General features: G+C 44.6%; 2 protein-coding genes across 3 annotated transcripts; one reads left to right on the top strand and one right to left on the bottom strand.

Annotated features, from left to right (window-relative positions):
- Positions 1–254: 254 nt before the first annotated feature.
- CCNA2 (cyclin A2) lies at positions 255–5761 on the top strand. Its single transcript, XM_061993505.1, has 8 exons — positions 255–389; positions 517–742; positions 2276–2391; positions 2751–2974; positions 3501–3705; positions 4495–4608; positions 5089–5222; positions 5671–5761. Exons 1-8 carry the CDS (start codon positions 255–257, stop codon positions 5720–5722), a joined length of 1206 nt encoding a protein of 401 aa, XP_061849489.1. The 3' UTR covers positions 5723–5761.
- A 3391-nt stretch (positions 5762–9152) lies between these two features.
- EXOSC9 (exosome component 9) lies at positions 9153–14747 on the bottom strand. 2 transcript variants are annotated; one of them, XM_061994020.1, is made up of 12 exons: positions 14626–14747; positions 14381–14475; positions 13553–13672; positions 13333–13435; positions 12723–12860; positions 11986–12068; positions 11598–11730; positions 11156–11244; positions 10821–10967; positions 10265–10458; positions 9872–9950; positions 9153–9383 (listed from the first exon to the last, which is right to left on the bottom strand). In XM_061994020.1, the coding sequence occupies exons 1-12, from the start codon at positions 14689–14691 to the stop codon at positions 9302–9304; spliced, it is 1329 nt and encodes a 442-aa protein (XP_061850004.1). In that variant the 5' UTR covers positions 14692–14747; the 3' UTR covers positions 9153–9301. The 2 variants fall into 2 exon arrangements, with proteins under 2 accessions (XP_061850004.1, XP_061850006.1); XM_061994022.1 differs by lacking the exons at positions 14381–14475; positions 14626–14747 and adding an exon at positions 14049–14374 and having other exon boundaries at positions 9155–9383.
- Between the last annotated feature and the right edge of the window lie 385 nt (positions 14748–15132).

Raw genomic sequence — 15132 nt, 5'->3', positions numbered from 1 at the left:
CCGGCCCGGGCTCCGCCCCGCCGCATCCGCTTTGGTCCCTGCCGCCGCCCGTAGGCCGCGTGACGCGCCGCGGCCCCGCGCCCTCTCATTGGCCGATTCAATAGTCGCGGGCTACTTGAACGGCGAGAGCCGCGCCGCGGCGGGAGACTGGGCGGCCGCCGGTGCGAGTGGCGGCCATCGCCCGTCCGGCTGAGCCTCTCCCCGTTCCTCCCGGCCGTCTCCGTTCTCCGGCGGCGCCACCCGCGGCCGCGACCATGTTGGCGGAGCAGGAGAACCAGGAGAACGTCCCCCCGGGCAGCAAGGCGGCGCTGGGTGCCGGCGGCGGCGGCACCCGCGTGGCGCTGGGGCTGCTGCGGGGCGCGCAGCAGCGGGCTGGGGTCTCGCTGCAGGTGAGCGGGGGGTGGCGGCGGGGGGGGATCAGGCGCCATCTTGGGGTGGTGGGAGCTGTCAGCAGCGGGTGACAGCGGCGGGGCCAGGCTCTCGGCGGCGCTGACGAGTCGCTCTCCCTCCCCTCAGGCGGCGCGGTGCGGCGCTGAGGGCCATGGCGCGGCCGCGGGACGGCCGGTCGGCGGGCAGCAGGCCTTCACCATCCATGTGGACGAGCCGGACGGGGAGCAGCGGCGGCGGGGCAGCACGGCGATCCAGAAAGAGGAGGCCGCGCTGGGGCTGCGTGCGGCCGTCTGCGCCCTGGGAGAGCGGCGGCCCTTGGCGCCTTTGGGCAATGCTATGGAGCTGAGCTTCGGTACGTGACACCCTCTCAGTCCCTCCGTAGCCCCTGAGTATCCTGAGGCTCGCCCGGTGCCCCCGCTCGCCGAGCCGCGTGCCCAGCGGAAGAGCGGGGTTGCCCCGTGTTCATGGTGGGATTTTGTGGGCCCTGTCCCACCTGCATCCTCCGTAATAGCCCCGCACAGCGCCTGGGGCTGCCGGGCCCTTCCCCTAGGAAGCAGGGAGGTGAGAGGGGTTATACTGAGGAGTTACCTGGGGGACAATTTCTAGAGCCATATAGGGAAAAATTGTAGATCCTGAAGGTATTTGGGCTATAAACTGATTTGGTTCCACTCAGCAGTTACTTATTCAGTTGTTAAAACTGAATGATGAGTCTATTGTTGGTTCCTTTGAGCCTGCCGCTTTGATACAACAGCTTTTCAATGCTTCTGTGCTACTCATTGATTGAACCTCTATACTTATTGAATCATAGAAATGTGTAGATTGGAAAAGACTTTTAAGATGATCAAGGCCAATCATTAACCTAACACTGCCAAGCTCACCACTAAAACACATCCCTAAGCAGTTCATCTATACGTCTTTTTTTAAATGTCTCTAGGAACAGTGATTCTCCCACATCCTTGGGCAGCCTGTTCCAGTGTTTTAACAACCTTTTCAGTGAGGAAGTTTTCCCTCTGTGTCCAATCTAAACCTCCCATGGTGCACCCCGAGGCCATTTTCTTTTGGCCTATCGTTCATTACTTTGGAGAAGGGACCAACACCCGCCCTGGTACAAGCTCCTGAAGGAGCTGGTAAGGTCTCTCCTCAACCTTCTCCAGACTAAACAGCCTCAGTTCTCTTAGCTGTTGTACTCTAGACCCTTTACCAGCTTTGTTGCCCTTGTTTGGACATGTTCCAGCACTGCAGTATATTTCTCATAGTAGGAGCTTATCCCCTGCTGTATGTAGATGGTTTCCATGCTTTAAACCTAAATTATTGGTTCCTCAGGAGAGAAACCATATTGCAGACAAGAGCAGCCCTTTGTCACTACTATAGATTCAGAAAGAGACTTGGGCATATCCTTGGACTTAATAAGCTTGTGCTAGTGCAACTGTTTTGAGCTCTTCCCAGTACATAAGAAATGGGGAATTGTCAGATCCATCTTCAGTAATGCATGCATGAGTATCTGAGGGCTGATTTCATCATGGTCCCCATCTGCACTCTAAAAACCTCTGGTCCTCCAGCCCTGTTTGAAGCCACAATAGGTAAGCTTACAAAATTCATACCTATGTAACAAAGTAACATATGTAGTTACGTAACTGCACTACATAACTGCAAAAGAGTATTCTTATGAGGAAGAAGAGAAAGTGCAGTAATATTTTGGCTTCCCTGGAGCCTGCTCAACTCCCAGTCTAGTTGAGTAAGTCTGCCCTCTGCTTGCCTAGGGGACAGGAGAGCCAGCAGTCCTGTGCAGATGCCTTCCACATCCTATGGGGCAGGGTAGTTCCCCATGTTGCAAGGGAGTGGTCTGGTGGTGCCTGTTTTAACATGGCTATTACCTTCTGCTTAGATTCTCCAAGTATTATGGATATTTCAATAACCTCAGAAACAGAAGAGAAAACACCAAATGTTAATAACGTGCCAGACTATATCGGCGATATCCATACGTACCTTAGGGAAATGGAGGTGAGCTGCTTTCTCTCTTTGTATTTGCATACAGCTGAAGGGGGAGAAACTTGAGGTTGGTATATGCATCTAAACATTAGTTATGGCTACAGCCACTAAATTAAAGCTTGCTAGAAATGGGGAAATACGATACTGTGAGCACTGCTGTGAAGACAATACTGGTTTCTTGTGATGAAGTTGATTGTGCCATGCACTGAACGGAAGTTGGAAAGGAGGATTATGGAAATACAACTTACTGATCTTAGACTTACTGTTGTTTGTTTCTGATCTGTTTAAACTGAAGTAAATGGAGCTTAAACATTTGCTTCCCTACTGGCACTTAAATCAAACTCAGTCTCATCTGTCATCTAAACCTACAGGTGAAATGCAAGCCTAAAATGGGTTATATGAAGAAGCAACCTGATATCACAAACAACATGCGAGCTATACTCGTGGACTGGCTGGTGGAAGTTGGGGAAGAATACAAGTTACAGAATGAAACCCTGCACTTAGCTGTGAATTACATTGATAGATTTCTTTCTTCAATGTCTGTTCTGAGAGGAAAACTTCAGCTTGTGGGTACTGCAGCTATGCTGCTTGCTTCGTAAGTGAATTTGTTTAATCTAAAATTCCACCTGCTGATCTTGTACATATGACTATAGCCAGACTGACTCAGGAGGGCTTCACCCTAGAAGAAAAATCAGGAGTTATTCACCTGTAGGAAATTCTGCCAGCAAAGTTCTGGGCTACCGTTGTAGATGGCCCTAATGTGAGGATTTATTAGTTCTGTCTGCAGCAGCAGGAGGCTTCTAAATAGTATTTGAGGGAACATGCACAAGGCACGTGAAGAGAAAGTTTGGCTTGCACCAGTTATTAGTTTAGTGGGTTTTTATGGAATTCCAGTAACTGAGTCTGAAATTGCTTAGTGCTAAAATATCAGGCCATTGTAGTTCTGTAACTTCAAATTCTGCTGATTTGAGAGCTACTGAACCAAGTGCAGCAGATTTTTCCTGCAACAGTGTCAGCTACTTCACAAGTCAGAATGTAAATTAGTGTGCTGACTTCCATTGTTGCTGGTTATCTGGTTTTCTACCACTCAATTATTTGCTCATCACTGTTTCTCCTGGCAGTAAGTTTGAAGAAATCTACCCTCCTGAAGTAGCAGAGTTTGTCTACATCACAGATGACACCTATACCAAGAAGCAGGTTCTGAGGATGGAGCACTTAATTTTGAAGGTTTTGTCATTTGACTTGGCAGCTCCAACAATCAACCAGTTCCTCACTCAATATTTCCTACACGAACAGACAAACGCTAAAGTGGAGAGCCTATCAATGGTAAGTAAGATTTACTGGCTTAGCATGTGTAACCTGAGAGTTCTGTTACTGTGATGCACCGTACAAGCTCAGTTTCATTGTCCCAGTAGAAAAGAAAGTACATGCTAAAGGAGTCTTCAGTTCTCCTGCCTCCTCCTGTTTTTAAAGGCATAATAGCTTTGGGAGATTTCTGGTGAGTGCATACAGTATATGTGCTACTCCCAAAGTGATGCCACACCACTGGAAATGAGCGCTCTGCTTGCCACTTATGGTTTGAGATAGTCCATCCCTATCACAGGCTGGCACTTGGCTTGCTCAGAACAGCAAGCTTTGGGGGCTGTTTCACTGCTAGATATTTTCCTCTTTCTTCTCTAAAACTGCCATACCTACCCACGCACTTTGGCTAAAAAGGACTTTTGTTTTGGTTTTCCCCTCAACAGGCAGTGAGCTCTAAATCCAGAGGCTAATTTCTCAAGCAGAGCACAGATAGCATTTCCACTCTAGTTACATTAAATCCCAATTGTATGGCAGGTACCAGAGCTCTTAAACAGGAGTCTTTGTCTCATTGTGCCAATGTCAGACCTGGCTACGCTCTTCCTCCTATATCTGATGTACCTCTAAATATAAAACATGGTGCTGAAAAATTCTGAGAAACACTGTGTGACAGTAGCTAACAGTAGATGCTAAAGGAAGAAGTGGAAACTAATAAAAGCCATTCCACCAAATGATGGCAGGATGTGAAGCTGAAATTAGGGCTCTTTTACTGCCTATTGGAAGCAGATAATTCCCTTTCTCTTGTTTTCCTTGCAGTACCTCGGTGAGCTGAGTCTAATAGATGCTGATCCTTACTTGAAATACTTGCCATCAGTTATTGCTGCCGCAGCATTTCATCTAGCGGGCTATACGGTCACTGGTCAGACCTGGGTATGTAGCCACAGTTGAGTCTTCACCTGCCTCAATGCATGTTGAATGTTTTTTGGCCTGGGCTGCAGGAGTCTCAGCCCCTCTGCACTCCAAGGCTGTGCATTAGGGATTGCTCCCTATGGTGTTTGAAAAATAGGGGGGGAGGGGTTACACTTTTTTTCTTTTTAAGAAAGAGGCATCTGCTGATGCACTCCATTCTGGTGATCTTCCTCAAAGCTCTTAAGTTTCTTTGTGATGAGGCAGTGGGAGCTAAGGAAGCCTGGAGGCAGTGTGGTAGTTTTCAGCATTGCTGTAAATCTACATGAACTGCTGAAATCTGAGCAGTTTGTTATTAAACTGCTTTGTTCTTGGAGAAAAAACACTTTGACAACCTACTAGAACGAGAGTTTCACCAGGAAGCTAAAAACTCCACCAGTATAATCATCAGTATAATCCAACAGAAACGTTCAAATGTTCCTCTTCCTTTCCTTTTTACCTCAGCCCGAATCCCTGTGCAAAGTAACAGGCTACACCCTTGAAGACATCAAGCCTTGCCTCATGGACCTACACAAGACCTACCTCAAAGCTAGCCAGCACACGCAACAGTCCATAAGGGAAAAGTACAAGAGTACAAAGTGAGTATCTATAGAGCTGGATGATAAGCTGGTATGTTACACCCGAGTTGTCCTAGCATGTCCTAGCTTAACAGGGTGAGGGGTGGGAGGTGAGTCTGTCTGAAGACTCAAGACACAACTAACCAAACCTATTGCCCAAGTGATATGTTGATATCAACGCACAGTGTTTTGTTGAGCAGTACTTTTGTGTTCATGGCTAGGCCTGCTATCACTGCCTGAACTGTTCGGTAGAAACTGTAGAAATTTTCTTGCCATTCCTACATTTGGTAGGCAGGAGATGGTACCTAATGCTTCTAAAAATCTGTGTCTGCACGGCAGCTGACAGGCCCCTAGATGTTTCCCGGCTTATGAGAAATGTGCTTTGCTGCAGTATGTATGCTACTCTTTATGGCAAAGAGCACTTGAGCTGAGCAAGATGACATCCCACGTCTTTTTTTTCCCTCTCTAGGTACCATGGAGTATCGCTTATTGACCCACCAGAGACACTAAACTTATTGTAATAATCAAGAGACTGATCTTTTAAAAAAATGTATATTACAGGAAAATGATGTACAGTTTTAAACATGGTTCAAAATTCTAGATGTGATCACTCAATATTAATGCAAGTTTTTATGAGCATAATTATGAATCTAGTTTTATGTGGTTTTAATGTAAATCTTTTGTACATGCAATCTTGTTAAAATATTTAGTTGGGTTTTTGTTAAAACGTTCTGTTCAAGCACCAAGAACCATGCAGGCCAAATGAAATCTGAGACTGCTCATCTAATGATAGACTAACTGTTAATATTAGCAGTGCATTATTACTAGTAGGGCTTTTCTACTTCCAAGTAAGAATGACTTGGACTCCACAGCAGTATTTGTAGCATTTTTACATTGTCTAGTTTAAGTTGAGACTTAGTATAGATCCGAAATGTGGCTTAATGGCTACTGGAAGAAACAATATAGCTGTGAGAACACCCTGCTGGAATGGAGTCTTGTGAGGTTCTTTAGGATATGCCAGTTAATGGATGCCTCAATGGCTATGTAGTGTATGGCTAGATGCCCATCAGGTTAAAGGCTGAAATTAGGATATCAGTTCACACTTTCTTCCAGGATGTAGAAAATGGTCTTGCTATAGGTATTTTCTAGTCAAACTGATACTAATTTAAACCCATGGAGTTTCCACTGATGTGTTAGTTGTCCCTAACGCCCATCACTATCTATTGAAAAGAATTATGGTCATCAGTCTGCTTACCTAGTACCTCTTCAGGAGTGGTGGAGAGATTAAGCTGCAGGACAGTAAGTGAACTACTGCTCTGTGCTTTCAAAAGGGGAAGTCTTCTGGTGTGGATGGGCTACATGCAGAATGGTACAAATTCTGTACACCCCTCTTGCTTGGAAAGGGTTCCTCTGTGGCTTGCAGTAAAAATGTAGAACAACTGGTCTTATTTTTCCTTGGTTCTGGAACTGTTACTTGAGCAAACTAGCTTGTAATCTGCATTAGATCAAGTGGACATTCATCTTCAACCTGTGTAAATGCTGCTGTTCTTTGCATGTAAAGCAGTGTGTGTGTGGGAAGTGGGTTTAACTATAAGCCATTTCTAGGTTGGCTAATAAACTATTTTTACATCTAATGTTAGTGGTCTTCCCAATACCTTAAAACCATCCAGGGTTAGTACTGCCTTTTTAAACTGGCACTTGTTTCTAAAGTTTTTTCTAAGGGCTACACTGTGAAGCCTCAGCCACTTCAATTTGAAGTTGCTTCAGTGCTGTCTGGTTATCTGGCCACCAGCAGGCCGAAGTACAAAACCTTCACAGATGTTGAACAGCTGTTATGGTGTGGGCTACTTAATGTACTTTATTTTTTTTTCTAAATCATCAGCCCTCTGTTAAGCTGACAAGTGCATGTTACACTGAGAGAACTCCTGTGGCTCAACTTGGGAATTAAAAACTTAACTGCTGTTATGCCCCACCCTGTTCTGCAGCCTGAGCCCTCCACAAACCTCAGCAAGTGATGGTGGCTTATCCAGTCAAGACAAAAGTATTGCAGTAGAGGCTGCCCTTTTTTTTTTTTTTTTTTTTTTTTGCCTATCTGAACCTTTTAGGATGCACTTCTGTATGTGTTTTTATGTTTGATAACAAAATGTGTTTCATTGGTCTACCATGTTTTCCCAATAGCCTTTATTTAGTTTCATTTCACTAGCTTGCCACTGAAAAGCTAAAACTAATCGGCATAAAACCATGCAGTTTATCATGACTGGTGCTTATTTTTGGAAATGCTGTAATCTTGCAGGAGAGGGAGTTTGTATATAGAGGTAAATGTTTGCTACCATTGTGACATCAGTTTGTGACCTTGGAAAGGCTGCCCAGCAATCGTTCTTTGAAGAGTTCTCATCCTGAGAAACTGGGTTCTGCCTTGCCCTTTGATGTTTTTTGTGACATGCTGGAAAGTTTTTGAGAAAGATGAACACTGAAAGAGTAATTTAAAGGAAGCTTATGAATTCTTTTCCCTGGAAAAGACCAAGTAGCAGTACTTAGACTTCCATGGTTTACAGTATTAATTCACTGTTTAATGAGATGCCTCCTTGCTCTGTTTTCAGTGAAAGTTCTTCTGCTGTTACCCTAGCACAGAAATTCTCCCTTGCTCCCTGAGTTTTACTTTCAGCACAGTGATATGACTTCCTCTACAGCCTGAGACAAAAAAAAAAAAGCTTCAGTCATGGGCTGGCATCTCTGCCCACTATGGCTCAATGTTCCTCCTTCCTCACCAACAGCTCTGCCTACTGCTGTAGGTACCATCTTTTCCCATCTCTTCACTTCCCAAAGTTAATACAGGATGACTCCAGCTCTTACTGCTCAACTGTGAACATGTCCCAAGTACTGTAAAACTGTTTTGCGTGTCTGCTTTAAATTCACCTAGTCCTTTGACAATAAAGCCTCTAAGGAAGGTAGGGCAGGAGACGTTACATGTGAAGAAGAGAGAAATAGCAGTGTGAAGAATGCTGTTCTTTTTCCTGGAGCAGTTTTAAGTGGTACGGCAGAAGTATGAAGAACCTGAAATGTCACTTTTTCTTGTACTCCTGGCAGTGACTTTGGATTGGAAGAACTGACACTATGGATATAACTCCTGGAGGAATGGGGCTGCGTTTTTTGCCTTTCTGAAAGAGCACAGCTTGAGTAAAGCTCTGTGGGGCTGGCAGCAAATTTATTTCTTTCTTAACCTTGAAGTCTAACCCTTATTTGGGGACTGTAATATCTACAACAATAACTTCTCACCTCTTCATATTTCCTGAACTACTATAGTCATATGTAAAATAGTCCTACTTTGTTCTTGTAAATATGTTCACGTTTCAAATGTGAGCTGCTTTGTTTGAGAACAGTATACCTGATATTTTGGAAACTGTCTCAGCTCTTTGCTTTGCCCTGTTCTAAACCCAGAGTGCAATTCTTTGAATAGAGCTCAAGAAGCACTCCTGTCTCTTGCATCTAATATTTAATTAAACTTTTAAAGAAACTCCATTGCTGAAGTACAAATTCCTTCTCTGTGAAAGTTCCATGCCAATGTTAAATATGTGCATTTCTGATGATTTTTATACAAAACAGCTTCAGTGGAAGGTAAAATGTGGAGGGACATGGGCAAGAATGTCTTAGTCACAATATGCCCTTTCCTCTGCTGAAGACCACTCCAAGGTATGAAACCCAAGGTGTGGCAATAGCTCTCTCCATTCAAGGCCTTGCATTACACTTGAGCCCTAATTCCTTTCAGCACCTGAACTCTGACCATACCCAACTCCCCTCAGGAACAACAGAAGCTGTTTTGTTAAGGAAAAATGCATCTTCCCTCAGCCATTCAAGCTGGAGAACTTGAGTTCAAGTTCAACTAGTGAGGGTGCTGCTGCATCTGGCTGCTAACCACAAAATTTCAATTACATGGTTTGGGTTTTTTTTTTTTATTTAAAGCTGTGTACAATAGTTTTATAAAATATACACAAGCAAGACCAAAAAAGGGGTGGGAGGAAATAAAATTATCTACAAGAATAAGATCAGTAATGAGAGACCAAATTAGATATTATACAGCATTGCTGAAAGGCATGATAACTTTAACGAGCAACTCTCTTCTTTCTTCTCCTTTTGTTAAATGCTTTCTTACTTGTAGTTTCTTGTTTCAAGCTGCTCTGTGGCCTGGGAGCAAACAACATTTGAATCAAAGACACATACAGAATAGTTCTATTTCAGAAGAATAGCGACTGATCATCTGTCATAGGGCAACCATACACTAAGATCAGTGCAAAGTTCAGACTTAGCTTCTAGAGAATGCACTGCACAACACAAGGAGGGTGTCCAGGGCTAGAGGAGGGATACAGCAATGAATCCCACTTTTGGGAGAGAAAATTTAATATTAACTATGATGTATTATGCAGAATCTCTAACAGAGCAGCTGATTCAAATCCACTTTTATGCACTTGCTCCCTTAAGAATGATGAAGATGAGTCAAGTATGTATAACTATTTCAGATGGCTGCTCCTGGGACAGGAGCAAACTAGCCCAGATTTACACTTGCTCAATTTGAACTATCTTGATTAACTGAGACCTTCCTTCCTATGATTCTGGGCTTCCTAGAAATAGTCCTTACTAACTCCTTTCCCCTCTTCATCTCCCCTCACGGTTACCTGGTTTTACTGGGTAGTTCCTGTGGCTCCAGAATGACAACTTCTTCTTCCTCGCTGTCAGACAATACAATAGGTTCATCTGGAAAAAAAACCCACCACAAACTGGTGAACAGTTTTGTAAAACTTCTGTACCTGACAACCACAACATTTCTGAAGACATATTCAGAGTGGCTAGTGCTTAATTTGGAGCCCTCCAAATAGCACAGAAATCAAGTTTTCTTTTGAAGAAAAGAGAAGTGACCAAGTAAAGTCAAAGAAACAAATGAGTGTCACTCTCAAGTAGAAAGTGGCTACAATGGTTCTTTCTTGATAAGGACCTCTTTTAGAATTTAATTCTAGACTGTTAATGAAGTGATATACTAAGCATATCTGATCCAAAAGAAAAATAGTTACCCTTCTTAGTTTCCGTCATCATACTTGTATCCTCAGTTTCCATTTTCTGACACTCCAAAGCAGCAGCAGCCTCACTTTCATCTTCCTCTTCCACTGCTTCCTCCTTCTCAGATTCTTCAAGGTCTCCCCATGAGTTTTCTATTCCTTCCCCAATTTGGGCTGTCCCAGGAGTGTGCAATATTGGTTTAGAAAAACTGACCTAGTTAAGAAAAATCTTGGTATTTGCTGGTAAACTCTTGGTATTCCAAGAGCAAACCAGTTGGGTTTAAAGCTGTATTGTTTTTCCTCAGGAGAGAGCATCCTCAAAGGGGAGCTGAGAGAGAAGAGTACTTCTCCAGTTGCTGTAACAATCAGTCACTTCAGACCTCAGTTTTGCCCTGGATGCCAGGAATTAAGTTACCTAAAAGCGATGAGAACCCAAACCAATCTGAAGTTGACGGTTCCTCTGAAGGCTGTAACACTACCCAAGCTGTGAGAAATCATGGCTGGGTGGTCCCAGCTAAGGCAGGGAACAGGGAGCCCAATTTTTCCCTGAATAGTATAACAGAAAAGATACACTTCAGACGGAGGGTCAGCTTTAGCGATGATTTCTTCTGCTTGTTCTTCCACATTGTTAGTATCAACAGCAGCACTTTCCATTTTAAAGGCAGTGATCTTCTGATTCGGTATAGATTCTGCAAAGCCAAACTTGCCACCTTCCTTCCTAGTCATTCAGTGACAGACGTTATTTTAGGATGTTTCACACTAAAAAATGGTTTCTGAAGTTCAAATATCTGAATACTCGCTATTTAAAACCAATGCAAGCAAAACTAATTTTCTCTTCCAAATTATAAGATGACATTAATTTTTAATATGTCTCTTCAAAATACCTTTTCTTCCAAAAACACTCACCGAGCTCTCTGGTCGTTCTCCAAGGCTTTCTGAATTAGTTCTGTTATTTCTGCAACCTTAACCGCTGTTATTTTACTGCATCTCAGAACCTGGTTGTTATAAATACAATGACAGTTTTCATTCATGAAAACAAGGTGTTTTTAACTAAAACTACAACATCACAGGGGTGACAAATGAAATGAAACAGGACATCTTAGTGTCATCTTAGTGTGAGAGACTGGATGACCTTTTGCTGATGCAAAAGGTCAATACAACAGCCTCTAGCTAGTCATCAGAATGCAGTCTGAATTAATTTACAGGCTCCCTCAGCCAAATCAAAAAAGAAAAACGAAGTGTTGCTTTCCCAACAAGCTTCCAAACATTATGGATATTTCAATATCAAGACTACAGCACAGAAACTAGTTTATGTATGAGAGGAAAACTGGTCAAGGCAAAGATTTACCTGATCCTTTACCAGCATAATCCCTCCACTGGACTGGATGGTACAAATTTCACGATGTTTATTCATGGCAATTACAAGGACACCATCCATTACGAGTTCTTCACGTTCACTTGGATCCACCAACAAATAGGTCCTAGAATCAAGTTTTTAAATATAAGGCAAAGATAAAAATTTGAGGTAACTGCCCTTTAAACAAACAAAGGAATTAGTTCACGGGCATACCGGTTCATGACACTGTGCAGAACACAAATATCTCCCCATGGCATCTCACTTCAGATAAAATGTTTTAAGACTTGTCAATATGAGTATTTTCAGGGCTCTTTTATGTTTCAAATTAATTCTGCAGAACTGGCAATCAGCTGTTCCTGTTCAAGGACAAATATCTTACCCTTGCTGGAAGAAGGCAAAGCTGACACAAATCGGCATGTGGTGGATGCTTAAGGGGACAGGATCACGTTCCTCAGGAGTATACTTTGAAAAGAATTAGCCCAGAGGAAGATTATTTACAAGGCACATTTAATTTTAAAGTTGTGTACTCTATAAAGAAATTAAGTTTAAATTCAATTTTTAAAAATAAAATTTAAAGGGAAAAAAAAGGCTCACAAATGTTTAGTCATTACAAATTCAGTTTAACTCACAGAATGGTAGGGGTTGGAAGGGACCTTTAGAAATCACCTAGTCCAATCCCCCTGCAGAAGCAGGTTGACCTAGATCAGGTCACACAGGAACATGTCCAGGCAGGTCTTAAAGACCTCCAGAAACGGAGACTCCACAACCCCTCTGGGCAGCCTGTGCCAGAGCTCCCTCACCCTCACAGTGAAATAGTTTTCTTATGCAATTCTTACTGTTTACTACCTACATAGGTAAGTGGAGCACATTCACCAGCCTTATCCCTGACTGTAAAATACTTATTTTTTTACAATTTCTTCCTATAAATGGAAGCTGATAAAACTCTGTATTCTGCAGGCTTCCTTACCATCCTTTCGCATTCTGAACAGCAACACTTCTACCCTAAAACTTAAGCATCTTGGCGTTTCTCTGCTTACACAAACAATTCTCTTTTAGACATACAAGTAATAGCTAGCTGCGACGCCACAACATTTACTATCATGTGGTACAACTTACCACAGTTACTTCCTCTCCTTGCACGGACACATCTGGTCTGCGGAAATGACACAGAGCGACAATTCCTGCTATGCTGGCAGCATCAATGATGTTACCGTCATGATTTAACAGGTGCAGGTCCAGACGAATTTGCCAAACCTGAGGGAAAAAAAAAAAAACCACACCACACCCACATACAAATCCACTTGGTAATTTGTGATGTGATCCTACAGAAGTTACCGTTTTTCAAACCAATTTCAATTCCTGAACCGTTAAGAAGAACCAGCATATATCCTTCAGGTCTTTGCTTCAGAGGTTGAAAGATCTTGGTGTATTCCAATATACCCAGTGTGCTAGATTACATTAGGAAAAAGTACCTAACACTTTGGTAGAAACAAAACTTTATTCTGACAAACAAATATTCAAGTGTGCAGGGTCCCAGCTACTTCAGAGAGCTTATGCAGATGTCTAAGTTACAAATACCTGTAAAGTTATATGTGTGGATCTTTATATTAAGCTAGAATCAGAATTTCTGGTTTCCAAGACAGGACAGAGACCACCTTAAAAGCATACATATAAAAAGTAGGCATATTTTAGTTTAAAACCAGTTGAAATTAGTAGGCTTTCATACCTTTTCACCAGCAACAACACAGAGAGATTCAGTATCTATACATCTGGAATTTCTCAGGCATCGCTCTATCAGTCTGTTCAGTTTTACCAGTAACTCAGGCTGTCTGTTAAAACAAAATTAAAGCAAATATGATTATATTATATACGTAAGTATATCAAAATAGGATGACATAAGAGCCATTATGTCATCCTTATTCACTCTTTTTAAGACAGCTACATACCTGCCAGGCTCAAAACCAGGTGCAGCCATCGGTGAGAGCTCTAGATTAAAGAAGAGTATACCTTCTGTAGGCCGATTGGGCTTGGGCGGAACGAGTTCACATGAGACTTGGGCGAGAACTCTGCCAAGGTAAATAAACCACCAAGTCACGGAACTTAGCAGGGAAAAGCTGCTACCACTACAAACAAAACAGGGCCTTTGAAAGAGCATCCCTTCAGGTTTCTAGTTTGTATTTCTCACTCCTGATAGTTTCTTATTCAATGCCTGTCATACATATTTAAACTCCTGTCAACAACTGAGAAACAGATGTAGAAACTGGAACATTCTCTTGTATTTTAGGATGAAAAATAGGGTAAAACACATGAGAATCTATAACTAAATGTTTATGTAAGTGTACATATTTTACTTCTCCACAGAGGGAAAAAAGAGCCAATTGATTTGTGGAAAAATGTAAAATATAGCGTGAGATCAATGAATATGATTAAAAAGTTAATTACATTCACTTTGCCTTTTATGAGTTACTCGTCATCTACAATCAACATGGAAACCCCATCCCTTTCCACTTCTCTTCTACACTCCCATCCTTGAATTGCTAGGGCCGATAGGTTTCAGTCTTTATAGTGTTTACTGTGGCCTCAGTGGGGTTCCGGACACCTAGCATTCAATGCCTTGCACTCCGTTTGCTTCCACAGGTTTGGAAACGCAACGCTTTAAAGCGAAAGCCACCGCATCTCCCGCCAGTCTGTCCTGGGCCTGCGATGAGCAGCGCGGTCCGCCCGCAGCCGAGAGGCCCCTGCGCCGGCCGAGCCCCCGCTACCCCCGCGTCCACCTTGTCTTCCCCAGCTCCACGATGCAGCAGCCGTAGTCGACGCCGAAGGAGATGCGCACGTTCCGGTAGTCATAGCACTGCCGTCCGTCCAGCCGCTGCGGGCCCAGAGACACACACGCGCCCGGTTACCGCGCCATTCACCGGGCGGGCTCCGGCCTACCGCCGGGCGGCGGCAGGGGGGAGCCACAATAGCCCCTTGCCCCAGGACGGGGAAGGGCACGGGGAAGAGGCAGCCGACACCGCACCTTCCTCTCCTCTATGGCGCGCAGGAGGAACCGCCGCTCGCAGTTGGAAAGCGGCGTCGCCTTCATGGCGGTGACGGGCCGTCAGAAACGCCGCGCGCTACGGATGGCGGGCGCCCGCAGCTCTGACGTCATCGCCAGGCGGCGGCCGCGAGGCGGTGCGTGCCCGTGCGCAGGCGCCGAGACCCCGCCGCCGGCCCCGCCCACAGGTGGCGCCCTCCGCGGCGCGGGCGGCGGCGGCTGTGAGGGGCGGCGGCGGCTGTGAGGGGCGGCGGCGGCGGCTGTGAGGGGCGGCGGCGGCTGTGAGGGGCGGCGGCGGCTGTGAGGGGCGGCGGCGGCGGCTGTGAGGGGCGGCGGCGGCTGTGAGGGGCGGCGGCGGCGGCTGTGAGGGGCGGCGGCGGCTCGCGCAACCCGCCAGCGGCCCGCGGCCCTTCGGCCCCTAGCAGCCTGCTACGTAATGGCTACAAGGAACTGCTTCGTCGCATCTGCAACCTACGCCACGGCTCTGGA

This window comes from Colius striatus, chromosome 3 (genome assembly GCF_028858725.1).
Source record: "Colius striatus isolate bColStr4 chromosome 3, bColStr4.1.hap1, whole genome shotgun sequence".
NCBI classification, from domain to species: Eukaryota; Metazoa; Chordata; class Aves; order Coliiformes; family Coliidae; genus Colius; species Colius striatus.
The sequence above is the reverse complement of the archived record's forward strand: the minus strand, read 5'-3'. Positions and strand labels throughout refer to the sequence as shown.

Coding starts and splice junctions, on each gene's coding strand:
- CCNA2 (XM_061993505.1), top strand. CDS start 255: ATGTTGGCGGAGCAGGAGAACCAGGAGAACGTCCCCCCGGGCAGCAAG. Junction 3,706..4,494: donor AAGTGGAGAGCCTATCAATG/GTAAGTAAGATT, acceptor TTTTCCTTGCAG/TACCTCGGTGAGCTGAGTCT. Junction 4,609..5,088: donor CGGTCACTGGTCAGACCTGG/GTATGTAGCCAC, acceptor TTTTTACCTCAG/CCCGAATCCCTGTGCAAAGT.
- EXOSC9 (XM_061994020.1), bottom strand. CDS start 14,691: ATGAAGGCGACGCCGCTTTCCAACTGCGAGCGGCGGTTCCTCCTGCGC. Junction 9,951..10,264: donor GATGACGGAAACTAAGAAGG/GTAACTATTTTT, acceptor TTTTTTTTCCAG/ATGAACCTATTGTATTGTCT. Junction 9,384..9,871: donor GAACTACCCAGTAAAACCAG/GTAACCGTGAGG, acceptor GTTTGCTCCCAG/GCCACAGAGCAGCTTGAAAC.